General features: G+C 38.7%; 1 protein-coding gene across 8 annotated transcripts in view; it reads right to left on the minus strand.

Annotated features, from left to right (window-relative positions):
- CDK14 (cyclin dependent kinase 14) overlaps positions 1-14,824 on the minus strand; it is a 716,891-nt gene that overhangs the window by 104,683 nt on the left and 597,384 nt on the right. For all 8 annotated transcript variants that reach the window (XM_067746465.1, XM_067746464.1, XM_067746468.1 and 5 more), the window contains one exon: positions 9,983-10,031. In XM_067746465.1, coding sequence (XP_067602566.1) covers positions 9,983-10,031 — 49 coding nt within the window. The remainder of the gene's footprint in view (positions 1-9,982; positions 10,032-14,824) is intronic.

Below are 14,824 nucleotides of genomic sequence, written 5' to 3' on the forward strand. Positions count from 1 at the left end.
CACATGAAATATTTTTTAAAAACCATCTGGTGACCGAGAAATTCAGCACATGCTCCTAGAAAGGTAGAAGGAATATTCCAGATGTTTGGGGCCCCTGTGTCACAGCGGTATTCATGTTCAAGGACAATTACTTATCTCAAAATGAATGAAATAGCTGGACTGGCAGGAGAGGGTAGGGCATGCCAAAAACCAGAAGGGGGATAAGCTAACATTCCTCACAATAATCCTGCCAAGGGTCTTAAAGACGGAAAATCTGGGCTCAGATTGGCTAGTGAGCTTCCTGAGTATTATATGGTTCAGTACTGGATCTGTGATTGGAACTTGGCCCCTATCATACCAAAGCTTATGTTACTTTCAGGTGTTTTCTTGCCATTTGTAGTAACAATGAGCTTTCTCAGGCATCTTTCCTCTTTTCTATTCTTTCTTGGTTTTTATCAACAATATTTATTGACCGTGTATTTTTACAGGGTCAGTAGGACCAGTGTCTATACAGCAGAAGTCAGATGCACTTGTCAACATGAATAGTTTATTAACTGTATCTTCACAATGAGTGGAAGTTGAGCCCCAGTTTTATAGAAAGTCTCCCCAAAGTATAAGGAGGACCCCCTGTCCCCACAAATGATTGGGCCCCTTATCCTATCCTAATTTTCATGAAAATCAACCAAGGTAAAGTGTGGAGTGGGTGACAATGGATACAAAAGATGACATTGTTGTTCAAATCATCTCTCTCCAGTGACGACTTATGCTTGTCTTAATTCTGAGGCTGACAATTCACCAGATTCATAAACATTTTCTTAATCAAAAGGAAATGATAAAAATAAATGTTGAGGGAAGGGATCTCACAGCCAGTGTTATTTTAATAAATAAAGAGCAGTAAAAATTTCTGCATTTCTGTTCATGCTTCAGTTTTTTTAAATGTGGAAAATTTCAATGTCCGGAAGCTGAAGAGTTAACATATGTACCCAAGGGGCCCATGAGAGGCTTATTTATGAAATGGAGCTCCTCTTGGTAGCATCTTGTATGTGGTGAAGGGGAAGCTGAGACTTTTAGTATTTTCTGAGCAGAGTTAGGGGAGATCAAGGGGGCCGGGAACAACAGCAAAGAGGTGAATTCTTCAGGGAGTTGAAAAAGGGTAGACAGCTGTGTGTCTAACTCCTAGCAGTTCCCCGCGAAACGAGAGAGAGAGAGAGAGAGAGAGAGAGAGAGAGAGAGAGAGAGAGAGAGAGAGAGAGAGAGAGAGAACAGGAGAAGGAGAAAGGAATGGAGTCGCCTGAAATAGGCAGTGCCCCTCAAGAAGGAACACCATGGCTCTTGGAAGCGAGGGGGAGGGGAAGGCATGTCTGCTAGGTGTTCTCTGATACCTCCACTATTCCCTCCTCAGATTTATCTCTTACTGGGTCCTCCAGAGCTATTATCTTCTCAGAGTGTTTACAAATAAAAGACAGAGGTGAGAAGCAAACACATCAAGCAAGATCCCCAGACACTTGAGTGCAAAATGCAAGGACTCTTGAGCATAGAATTTCCAAAGCATCGGACACCCACACTTGTATTACACTGTTGGGCACCTAAAATAAATGGATAGTTTACCTGTTGATCTACAGTTGTGCTGCCCAATTTGGTAGCCACCCACGGCGACTATTTACATTTAAATTAATTAAATTTAAATGAAATTTAAGATTCAGTTCCTAAGCCACATTTCTAGTGCTCAATAGCCACAGGGGGCTAGTGGCTGCTGCCCTGGGTGGTGAAGATACAGATTTTCATCAACAGAGAAGGTTCTGCTGGACAGCACTGATCTAGAGGGGACATAAATATCAGGCCAAACTTTTACCATCTCAGAGACTATGAGCTTTCCTGAGAATAATCTCTTTGTTTCTCTCTACGGGGGTGGAAAATGATTTCTTCCTCATACATAATTTTGAGCGTAGCTAATGTGAACCAGGCAACGTGGAACCATCAGAATCAGGGGCCTATGCTTGTCACCTGATGGGCCAGAGATCAGGCAAAACGGGCTGTGTCTGACCTGATGAGGGCTGGGTTCACCCCCTCTGCTCTGCCTCACCCCATGCCTCCTCACTGAGTAGGAAACCCCACTACAACTCGTGAAAAGCAGAATGGCCCCAAAGATGTCCTCTCACCCATCCCTGAAGCCTGTGAATATGTTACTTTCCAAGGCAAAAGGGACTTGGCAGATGTAATTAAGGTTATAGACCTTAAAATAGAAAGGTGAACTTGGATTATAGAATTTAGAAGCAGAGAACTTTCTCCTACTGGAGGCAGAAGAGATGGGGCAGAAGGGGAAGAGAGAGACTCGAAGGATGAGAAACACTTGTTGAACTGATGCTGCTTTAAAGACGGAGGTGGCAGGGTGATGTGGAATACACGTGGCCTTCAGGAGCTAGGGGAGGCTCTCAGCCGACAACCAGAAAGGAAACAGGACCTCAGCCCGACAGCCATAAGGAACTGAATTCTGCAAACTATCTGAATAAGCCTGTCAGCAGATTCCCCCAAGAGCCTCCAGACAGGGCCCAGGCTACCAATACCTTGATTTTGGCCTTGTCAGACCCAAATCAAAGAAACCAGCTAAGCCCATGTAGGCTCCTGCCCAATAGGAGATGATAAATTGTGGCAATTTGTTATGGCAGCCACAGAATACAAATGTACCATTTTATACTGTGGAGAAGCAGAGAACTTCCTCAGTTCACATATCTAGCATCTGTTCTGGGGAACAGTCTGAGAAAACCTAATTCTATCGTCCTTCTTTCAGGGAAACGAGCAGCCCAGCTGCTCCTGGAAACTCTGTGCCGCTTCAGAAACATGGTTGGGTTTTATCCCTTAATGAGCTGGATAGCAGAAGGAAGGTTTTAGCTGCACCAGAAGTGTGTACTTCTGGATGAGGAGTCCAACACATAATCTGAAAGGATGAAAAACAATGGCTGTTGCCAACTCCCAAGCCTGGCACGTACTGCCAATTAGTAAGCGAGAAGATGGATAGTTTCTGCCTATCAGAAGGGGAACAAAAAACTCATGCCTGAAAGATAGCAAACAGCATGGGGCCTGCCCTTGGCCATCACCAGGGGTTATTAATGTCAGCGAATTCTTTGCTACGAAAAGAAAAACATGGACAAGAAATCTGGCAATGACACAAAACGACAGAGCATAATTTCCTGGGGCAGTGGGAACTGTGTGGAATGGGCAACAGATCCCACTATCAGGGTCTGTGTGGGTGGCTGGCAGGCCTGTCATCTCCAGTACTTAGCTTGTCACAAACCTGCCTCTATCCCAATGGCACATTACCCAGCAATTACCTAGGACAGGCCCTAGTTGATGGTGTGGGTGGCCAGCCTGCTGCAAACACTGTTCCCCAGGAGAGAGGAAATAGGTTTGTACTCTAGCCCAGCAATGAATGATGTCAGGTCCCAGAAGAGATCTCCCGACCCAAAGTCACAGTGAGAACAAAATAAAGTCAGGTAATGATAAGCCCACTTGAAGATCAGGGTTTTTTAAATGATATTTCTTTCACAAGATTCACTCTGGGGCATGCTCTCCACGTTGTAATTCTCAATAGCACTAATCATTCGACCTCAGCAGGTTTCTTATTTCAAGCTCTAAAATGGAGACAATAATATCTGCCCTGACTACCTCCCAAGACTGGTATAAAGATATGAAGATGTGACAACATATGTGAATCCTATAGAGCAGAAGGCCATCCGATGGTTTACTACACCCCTGTCAAGCCAGGACTATGGATTAACAAGTATACGTCAGGCCTTTGACTAGGTACGTCTCGCGTGTTATCACATTTATGCTGTTGCTACTGTTAGTGATCAGGGTTAGAGCTCTGGCAGATTGTCCATCTCTCTCTTGGACAGCTTTCTCTTTGTCCTCCTGGCATCTGCCTCCAACCTGTGTCTCTGGACAGACCTTTATGCTGTCTTCTTTGACTCCCACCAAAGCCTGGAAAGCATCTCCTGTTTGAGGACCTCCTCTTTTTCCCCTTCAAGAATCCACTCTTCAATTTTCTAGAATTGCTCTCTGTTCAGTGGCAAGGGGTTTAATAGATCAGATAAACATCACACCTACCCAATGCTTTCAGTGACTGAACTAATGATTCATTCTTGTGAAACTGAATGATCCAAGAAATTGCTCTGAACTGCGACTTTTAAGCAGGCAGGTGAGACTTAGGGGCTTCCAAACAATACCCTGTGTGGGTGTCCAAGGTCAGGACAAGAGACTGGCTTGGATCTGATTGTCCAAGTGTTGAAAACTATATTTTCAGGGGTGTGGTAAGGAGCTACACCCCACGTAGCCTCCCAATGCTGAACTCAAGTCCCCAGAGCTGGGCAGTCGACAATTGCAGCTCCAGCTCATCCTCTGAGTGAAAAGAAAGGAATTCCAAAATGTCTGCTTTACTGTCTGCTTTAGAGCTTGTCACCCTCATAAATCCACCCCTAAAAAAGTGCATGGATGATGTAAAGAATAATTTCTTTGAAAATATGGTGAGAAGAAATCTTCAGGCACTAAATAAATTGAAACTGTTACTTTGAAGTAAACAGAATTATAACAAAAATGATCAACAATGAAAAAAACGTGAAACTGGAGAAAGAGGATTTAAAGATCTGGCTCAACTCAACGGCTCCTCCTAGTGTCAGTAACTGTACTTACCTTCCTCTAACATTTCTAAGCAACTGTAGAGAAACTGAAAGCTTGAACTTACTTTGCAATATATTATTACTTTACAAAATTTTTGATCAACTTAGAACAATAAGGCAGAGTAGGAAACAGGGCTTTTCTTTCTTGAGAAGGCACCTATTTAAATCTTAATGGAATGCAATCAGACATGACAAGAAAAATACAATAGAGAACCACCAATATTAGTATACAGAGTGAAATTTATGTTGTTTCTCTAAATATTATTTTAAATACATTATGCTTTATGCACATGTAGCATGACTTTCTAGCAAGTCATCTTTTTTAAAAATTAATTTATTTGTTTTTATTTTTGGCTGTGTTGGGTCTTCGTTGCTGCACACGGGTTTTCTCTAGTTGCGGCGAGCGGGCGCTACTCTTCTTTGCGGTGCGCGGGCTTCTCATTGCGGTGGTTTCTCTTGTTGGGGAACACGGGCTCTAGGCGCACAGCTTCAGTAGTTGTGGCACATGGGCTCAGTAGTTGTGGCTCGCGGGCTTAGTCACTGCACGGCATGTGGGATCTTTCCAGACCAGGGCTTGAACCCATGTTCCCTGCATTGGCAGGCAGATTCTCAACCACTGTGCCACCAGGGAAGCCCAAGTCATCTTTAAAATATGTTTTGGAAGTTAATCATCGAATTAGATAAAACATTCAAGGAAAGCTCAAGTACGCCAAGCTGGAAAACACTTCTAAAGCTCCTAAATTAAGGTTTGTGACCCTGCTGGTACCTTCCAATACATGCAGGCAAACGTCTTCTCTCTTTTTGCATTTCCATAAGGGTAGCCTCATTATAATGTCTCTGAATTTACTGCACATCTTAAAGTATCGTCTGTTTTTAATTCTTAGGAGCAATCCAGTTGGACTTGCTAACCAGAGGGCTTATAAGCAGAACTAGAGCACTGGGTGGAGGGGGCAGGACAAGCTGGCCTACACCTGTTCAAAGTCTACGGATGTGCTTTGCTTTATCAGCTATGACCTGTGTTTTCCAAATCTGTCTTCTGTGACTTGGTGGTTTATCCTTAGTTCTCTTTTTGCTACTTTCAAACCTCCAAAATTGTTCAGCTGCTAAAAAGTTCCAAAACAAGCAAATGCATTCCTGGAATCCTACCCTTAACTTTGCTGGAGAGCATACACTAAGGCTTCTTCTCCAGCCAAAATAATGAAAGATCTTTTAACTGGTTGAAATACTTGGTTGATTGCACATGCATGCCAATGTCAGACAACTATAAATAGAGAGATCAGGAAGAAAAATAGGGAGAGTCTTTATAACTCCAAGGAAATAAAATGGAATGTTTTGAAGGCCATCAGAAAGAACACATATTTATAAAATTAAGATTTGTCTCCCTTTAGTCTAAAATCCTCTTCAAGCAGGAGAGAACCCACATGGATCATGCACTTCCAGTAAGAGGAAATAAAAGGACCTTCTTTTCTTTTTGAATATGTATTTATTATTCTCAATCCTATAATTAAGACTTCTTTATATTATCCTTTCGAGTTTAGATATCTGCTGGATCTTCTGATATTTTTCTCCTATCACTGCTTTGCTTCCCCAGAATACTAAAACATCCTTCAAAGGATAAAATTATGCCCCATGGTTACTGGTATAAATGAAGTCAGCAGGGAATTGCATGGGTGTTACTTAGGGCAGACTTGGTCCCAAAATAAACTGGGTCACTTGTTACAGCTGTTCAAAGAGACTTGAGGATTCATTTCGCAAGAAATTTTACTCTCGGGCTTCCCTGGCGGCACAGTGGTTAAGAATCAGCCTGCCAATGCAGGGGACACGGGTTCGAGCCCTGGTCGGGGAAGATGCCACATGCCGTGGAGCGACTAAGCCCATGCACCACGACTACTGAGCCTGCACTCTAGAGCCCGCGAGCCACAACTACTGAAGCCCAAGCGCCTAGAGCCCATGCTCCGCAACAAGAGAAGCCACCGCAATGAGAAGCCCGCGCACCGCAATGATGAGTAGCCCTCGATCGTCACAACTAGAGAAAGCCCGCGCGCAGCGACGAAGACCCAAAGCAGCCAAAAATAAGTAAATAAAGTTATTAAAAAAAAAAAAAGAAATTTTACTCTCTTAGGCAGGTTCATCTATCCACTAGCTTCAACAGCTGTGTTAATACATATTTTTAACATTGTTACTTAATTTTGAACAGCAATTTACATGTGTATATTAACCTGCCCATCTTATATTAACCTATCTAAATTGAATTCAAATTAGTCCTTGCAAATTAGTTCCCTTTATTTTGAACCTATTACTGCTGTACAAGAGAATTTACCAATCACTTTGGTTTCGTAATTGTGCTGTTGACAAACAAGTTAGTTAGCAGTAGGAAGAAAGCTAGCACTTGCTTAATAGTCTTTAAATGCAATTCTTCCGAATCTAGACCCCACTCTGAAGTGACAGTTGTTGAAATGTCAATGATGGTTACAAGGTCACAAGTCGGTCTGTAGGAAGAATCAATAATATAATTAATGTCTGAATTCTCACTTCTCCCTAAATTGCATTGGGTTAGAACTGGCTGGAGGCTATAGCTTCGCTTTAAGGGTTCAGTACAAAACAGATACTAGAAAGTCATATTTTTATAATATTTTTAGTGATGATTTTATTACTTAGCTTTTTCTGAAATAAATCCTTAAGGCAACAAAAGAATAAGACTTATGGGGACTTGAAAATAGCATGGTTCTAAACAAGTCATGTTTATAATTTTAAAACCTTACTTCAAGCTCAGCATTTAATATTTTCTCTAAAATATTTTTAAAGAAATCGAAGGGTGGGACTCTCTTAAATGACTTTGAATTAATTCTCGGGTTTTTAAAAAGCATATGTGATGGTAGAAATTAAAAGAAAGATATTAACTACAATTCTATCAATGGATTTAAAAGACTTTACATTAAAATGTAATATTTCCTTCAGTATTTTACCTTGTTTTTGGTAGAAAATATATAAATCCTATGTTCACGGAAAATGCAAATAATAAATATCTCTGAAGTGATATCTTAAAGAGAAACCGTGTTCTTATTTTGTGAAAAATCATATTCTGAAGAACTATCTGCCCTCAAAAGTAAAAGCGTATTTACTGAACCTAGCATCTTTTAAGAAAATTCAGAGATGGAGCACAATGCACACAGCTTTTAAAATTTCTAAAGCAGCAACACCAGAGGATCACACAGCCTGATTTTTGTCAATGAAGTTAACTACTTCTGTTGTGACACGAACAGTACCTCTCACAGAAAGGAAAGCATCAGGTCTTAGGTGGTCAGAATGAAGCAAAGCAACGTAAAGCTTGAATACTACTTCAGTTGTCTTTTTTTTTTGAAAGACATGAGATAACCTAGTTTCTCCTGATATAGAGTAATGTAAATGGACAAAAGCATCTTCTCTGAGAGGCATCCCACCAGTCACTTCCAATGGTTGAACAAGAAAGGCCATTCGTCTGGGCATACAGATGACAGGTGCTGAATACAAGTTGCGAAAATGAACAGCTGGAGTGGGCCAGGTGTAAATGCTGTTGGGGTCACATCCACAAGGGGACAGTGGATGAACTATCACTCAGCATCGTCTACAGACCTCCCCCTCCCCCATCCTGTCTTTTGTAGACTACTCTAAGTGGATAAAAATTGCCATTTATTTTTCTGGGTGATTTGGACATCATTCTAGTCCTGTCCCTCTGAAGGAAGGAAACAAGAGGGTTAGCTAAATTGGAGGCTATTCACCACAAACGTCACTCTGCGTGGATTTGCCAGATTTTCCTGTTACTTCAGAGAAAGGGTTAGAGATTCAATGGCTTTGTCAAGAATTGTTTCATAAAGTGGTTAGTGGCACAAAACTTTTTGAGCAATTGTGAGAAATGTGTTTGATCATTTAACGAAGACAGGAACTGTTATATGTATATATTACCTGGTATATGAAAGCACTTAATTAAAATGTGTTACCACTGATCAGTGAAGTTAGGGTGAAGGAGGATAAAAGGGTGAGGAACACATAGAGAATGTTCCCTCCCAGACGAGGGCGTGCTTCCTGTGGGAGATTCTAGATATTAAGAACTGACCCTTCAAATGGAAAATACGAAGTCTTGTGTTAGACAAAAATAATTATACTGGTGTGTTCTTCTTAGTATGAATTTAATCAAAATAAACTGCCAAATCTTTCAAATAATCCATGGAAGATTTTAATGTATTCATTCCATGAGTTCCTCACAGTAAGCTATCTGCTGTTACCTACTGACAGCATTGATTAAAGGCATTTTTATTATCAAAAGTTTTTCTTAGGCTTCCCTGGTGGAGCAGTGGTTGAGAGTCCGCCTGCCGATGCAGGGGACACGGGTTCGTGCCCCGGTCCAGGAAGATCCCACATGCCGCAGAGCAGCTATGCCCGTGAGCCACAGCCACGGAGCCTGTGCGTCCGGAGCCTGTGCTCCGCAACGGGAAAGGCCACAACAATGAGAGGACCGCGTACAGCCAAAAAAAAAAAAAAAAAAAGTTTTTCTTATTTGTTTCATAATTGATGGCATCTAAAATTAAACATGTCATAACGGTAAAAAGGGAGACAATAACACTAAATTCCCCATAGACAAAATTTTGTTATGACAAATTATAGTTTACTTAATCAAAGCAGATCTAGTTACCTCTTCTCTAATATAATGCTTGAAATGTGATACAGTCAGAGTGACTCAATTACTCTGCTTCCCAACTTTCAATGATTTACTAGCAGTTTGGCTTGCTATAAAAGACCCCTGAATAACTTGAGACACCCAGATCTTCAGATGTCATCAAATTTAGAAACCAATAAATAAAGCTATTTCAACAAGGTCAGATGAGAGATTAAATAAACAGAGTCCATGTATTCCAAGTGATACGTGTGCTTAGCTTCCCAATAAGGCTCAGGGGAAAAATAGGTAAACTAAAAACATTTGAAAGATCAGTTTTATCTCGCTCAAAGGTTGTCACCAACATTATTTAGATTAGAAAGTCAGTTGATATACTGTACTTAAGAAATGCTATTTTGCTGATGCTAAAACATTTCTTGGAATCTAGTTAGAAGAAGAGTGAGCACAGTGAATTTCAGGATTAACAACTCTGAGAACCCAAATTCACAGAGTGTTGGCTCAGGTGGAACATGGGGGCTGTACACAGTTAGGGCTTAATAACTGTTTAATGGTTAAACGAATGGATGAATAGACAACTGGGTGAACAAATGAAAGAATGTCATGACAAATTTATCAAGAGAGTTTTAAAAATTAAGAGAGAGAAAAAGAGAACGAGTATAAGCTGTATAAAAAAACTTACTTATTCCATGCTTGTCTGAGGTTTTTAGAGCTGTACAGGGTAAAGCGTTCTGAAATGAAAAAGAAAAATGATAAACAATCTTTGTTTCAAAAGTCTATATTGCCAGTATGATAAAAAAAAAACTTTTAAAAAGCTACTGCTCGATTTAGCCATAGCTATGCTAGACATGCTATGTCTTCACCTTAGATTAAACAAAAGAGTAAAACAGGAAGAGCTAAACATTTTAAACAATGAAGCATTGTTTTCTTTTGTCTAGGGTGATTTGTTTCATAATTTGGTTTCCTAGTAATTATTTCTGAGAATAACTAAGTTTTAAATGGGTTGAAAAAAGAAATGCAAATTCCAAATATGCAAACTGTAGGTAGATTTATAGAAGAATATTGCCACATTGGTCCAGTGAAACCTGCTGTTTTTTCTATGAAGACATCTCTGACCAAACACAGTAGTGCTGGTTCTCCTTGCTTATACTATATGGCATTTACACATACTCAAAGCCAAACCACCAACGTCCTGTAGTGTATACTTACATTTACCATTGAACAATCTTTATATTTTTAAAATGAAAACACAACATGTTTGTTTTACCAAGTTAGACAATAAAGTGGCATAGAATATACATTAATAATCTCTTCTCCTGCTCCCCATTTTTCACTCCTGATGATACAGCAATTGTTAATGGCTTGGTATGTCTCTTTCCACATATTTATGTTTATAAATACAAATCTATCCATATATACAAATATATATATATACTATTTTAATTTTTAAATGCATTGTACAATAAACTTTCTCTGAAATTTTTTAGGCATCTAATAATATATAGTGAATAGTCCTTCGAATAAAATAATATGTAACAATTGTTTTAAATCTGTGTAATATTCCATAGGGTAGAAGTACATAAATTATTGGACCATTCTCCTACTGATGAAAATTTAGGCAGTTTCCAGCCCCTTTTTTTCTTAAAAACAATTTTTCAATAAATAATCCTTGCACCTCTATGTCTATATACTGATGCTTTCTTTTCTGTCAAATAGATTCCCCAATATAGAACTGCCTGGCAAATGGTATGCATATTTCACATTTTAATAGCTGCTGACAGATTACTTTTCATTTTCCCACCAGCAATAAAAAAATAATGTCTCTTTTATATTATGCATCCCTGGGATGCAAGGATGGTTCAATATATGCAAATCAATAAATGTGATACATTATGTTAACAGAATGAAAGATAAAAATCACATGATCATCTCAATAGATGCAGAAAAAACATTTGACAAAATTCAACATCCATTCATGATATAAACTCTCAATATTTTGGGTATAGATGGAACATACCTCAACACAATAAAGTCCATATATGACAAGCCCACAGCTAACACCATACTGGATGGTGAAAGGCAGAACTCTTAGTGGAAAAGACAAGGTGGCTACTCTCACCATTCCTGTTCAACACACTATTGGAAGTCCTAGTCAGAACAATCAAGCAAGAAATAAACAAAAAAAACCCAAACCCCAACCAACCAAACAAAAAAAAAACACATCTTAATTGGAAATGAAAAAGTAAAACTGTTGCTGTTTGCAGACATGATTTTTTTATATATAGAAGATCTTAATAAAGACTCCACCAAAAACTTGTTAGACCTAATCAACAAATTCAGGGAAGTTGCAGGACATAAATTCAATATACAAAAATCGGTTGCATTTCTATATACTAATAACGATTAATCTGAAAAGGAAATAAACAATCCTATTTACAATAGCATCAAAAAATATAAAATACCTAGGAATAAGTTCAGCAAAGTAGGTAAAAGATCTGTACACTGAAAACTGTAAGACATTGATGAAAGAAATTGAAGAAGACACAAATAAGTGGAAAGATAGTCCATACTCATCACTGGAAGAATTAATACATTGGTAAAATGTTCATACTACCCAAAGGCATCTATAGATTTAACTCAATCCCTATCAAGATTCCAATGGCATTTATTTTTTTACAGAAACAGAAAAAAGCAATCATAAAATTCATATGGAACCACAAAAGACCCTGAATAGCCAAGGCAATAATAAGAAGAATGAAGTTGGAGGTATTACACTTCCTGATTTCAAACTATATCACAAAGCTATAGTAATATACATACTATGGTACATATATATGCCAGTATGATACTGGCATAAAAACAGACACATAGACTAATGGAACAGAATTGAGAGCCCAGAAATAAACTCATGCATATATATGGTCAACATTTGACAAGAGAACCAAAATACTCAGTGGAGAAAAGATAGACTCTTTAATAAATGGTGCTGGGAAAATAATGATACTCACATGCAAAAGAATGAAACTGGACCTCTATCACTCACAAAACCTGGAAGAGGATTAAAGACTTACGTAAGACCTGAAACCACAGAAGAAAACCAGGAAAAATCTCTTTGACTTTCGTCTTCATAATGATTTTATGGATACAACACCCAAAACACAGGCAACAAGAGCAAAAATAAATAAGTGGAACTACATCAATCTAAAAAGCTTCTGCACAGCAAAAGAAACAATAAACAAAATGAACAGGCAAGGTACAGAATGGGAGAAAATATTTGCAAACCACATATCTGAAAAATGGCTAATATCTAAAATACAGAAGGGACTCATATAACTCATTAGCAAGAGAACAAATAATCCAATTAAAAAATGGGCAAAGGACCTGAAGAGACATTTTTCCAAGGAAGATATTCACATGTCCAAGTACATGAAAAGGTGCTTGATCTCACTAATCATCAGGGAAATGCAAATCAAAACCACAATAAGATATCATCTCACACCTGTTAGAATGGCTGTTATTGAAGGGATGAGATAACAAGTGCTTGTGAGAATGAGGAGAAAAGGGAACCCTTGGGCGCTGCTGGTGGGAACTTAAACTGGTACAGCCATTATGGAAAAGAGTATGGAGTTTTCTCAAAAAAAGTAAAAATAGAATTACCACATGACCCAGCAATTTGGTACATATCTGAAGGGAACTAAAGAGATTTCTGCACCCCTATGTTCACTGCAGCATTATTTACAATAGCCAAGACATGGAAGCAACCTAAGTGTCCCCTGATGGATGAATGGATAAAGAAGATGTGGAGCATGTACACACCAGAATGTTACTCAGCCATAGAAAGGAAGGAAATTTTGCCACAACATGGATGGACCCTGAGGGCATTATGCTAAGAGAAATAAATCAGACAGAGAAAGACAGATACTGTATGGTCTCTCTTCTAGGTGGAATCTAAAGAATACTTAAACTCATAGAAGCAGAGGACAGGCAACAGAAGTGGTTGCCAGAGGTGGGGCATAGGGTTGGAGGTGGGGCAATAGGTGAAAGTAGTCAAAGGGTACAAACTGCCAGTAATAAGATGAATAAGTTCTGGGGATGTAATGTAAAGCATGGTGACTATAGTTAACAATACTGCACTGAATATTTGCAAGTTGCCAACAGAGTAGATTTTAAAAGTTCTCACTCAAAAAAAAAAAAAAAATTGAAACTATGTGAAGTAATGGATGTGTTAACTAAACTTATCGTGGCAATCATTTTGTAATATATACACATATAAAATCACTGTGCTGTACAACTTAGACTTACACAATGCTTTATGTCAATTATAACTCAATAAAGCTGAGGGACAAGACAGTGTTCTAGCAAAATAAAACACGGAGGTATGATGTTGAGTGACTAGTGTGAGAGGGACACTTCAGGTTGGGTGATGAAGGAACATGAGTTGCAAATAAAAGTCAACCAACACAATAAACAAAGTTCCTACTGGAAATCTGGTTGGAGTTTCATTAAAATGTATATTTATCCGAAAAGGCTGATATAAAATCTTTGTACATAACAATATGTTGTGTCTTTCCATTTAGAAAGGATTTGTGTGTACATCCTCCAGTAAAATTAAATGATCTCCTTTTCATATTGATCTCATTTCTTCTTAATCATTTAATACTTAATAGGCTTAATTCTTCTTAGTATTAGTTGGTGCCTTTTGTTAGTGTTGTCTGCTTTGATTTATAAGCTTTTAAAGAAAAGAAAGTGATTTATATTGCTTTTGTTATGGTATGTTTCACGTATAAGAATACCATTAGATAAAAAGAACAAAAAGAAATTTAAGAACACACTCAGGTTCCTATCTCTAATTACAAAGTTTATTCAAAAGAAATCTCTGCAATGATTCATTCATTCAACTATTTACTGAGCAACTACTGTGAGCCAGGTACACCTCTTGGAGCTGAAGATACAGAGAAAGAACCAAACAGAAGACCTTCCTGCCTGTAGGGAGCTCTCATTCCAGTAGGGCATGTGCAGAGCTAGAGTGAGCCTGGAGGATGGGGTGTCTGGAGCAGACAGACAGCCCAGGAGAGATGGGCAGAAGACCGGCTCACACAGACTTTGTGGCCTTTAAGATATGATTTAGAATTTTTTTTTTTAAGGATCACTCTGGCTTCTGTTTGGAGAGTATACTACCAGGAGAAATAGTGTACATTAGCTGAAGAGCAGGCCTGATTACAAATATCCATTGTTCTACAGCTACAGGCAAAAGTGCTCACCAACAATTATGTATTTATTTGTTTCAAAACAATGCCTAACATTTGAATTTATTCTCTACTAGATTGCATTATATAAGACCCAACATAATTCAGTCAGTTGGTGTAGAACAGAAATGTAAAGGCATATTCTAGGTTTGAGAATTAACTGACAAAGAAAGGAGAAATGGGAAGAATAGTTTTTTATAGAGGTTTAAGAAATTATTTTTACCTAAAAGTCTGGTATAAAAAGCAAGATATATTTTAAAAATAATTACATCAAATGT

The sequence above is a fragment of the Pseudorca crassidens genome, chromosome 8, assembly GCF_039906515.1.
Source record: "Pseudorca crassidens isolate mPseCra1 chromosome 8, mPseCra1.hap1, whole genome shotgun sequence".
NCBI lineage: Eukaryota > Metazoa > Chordata > Mammalia > Artiodactyla > Delphinidae > Pseudorca > Pseudorca crassidens.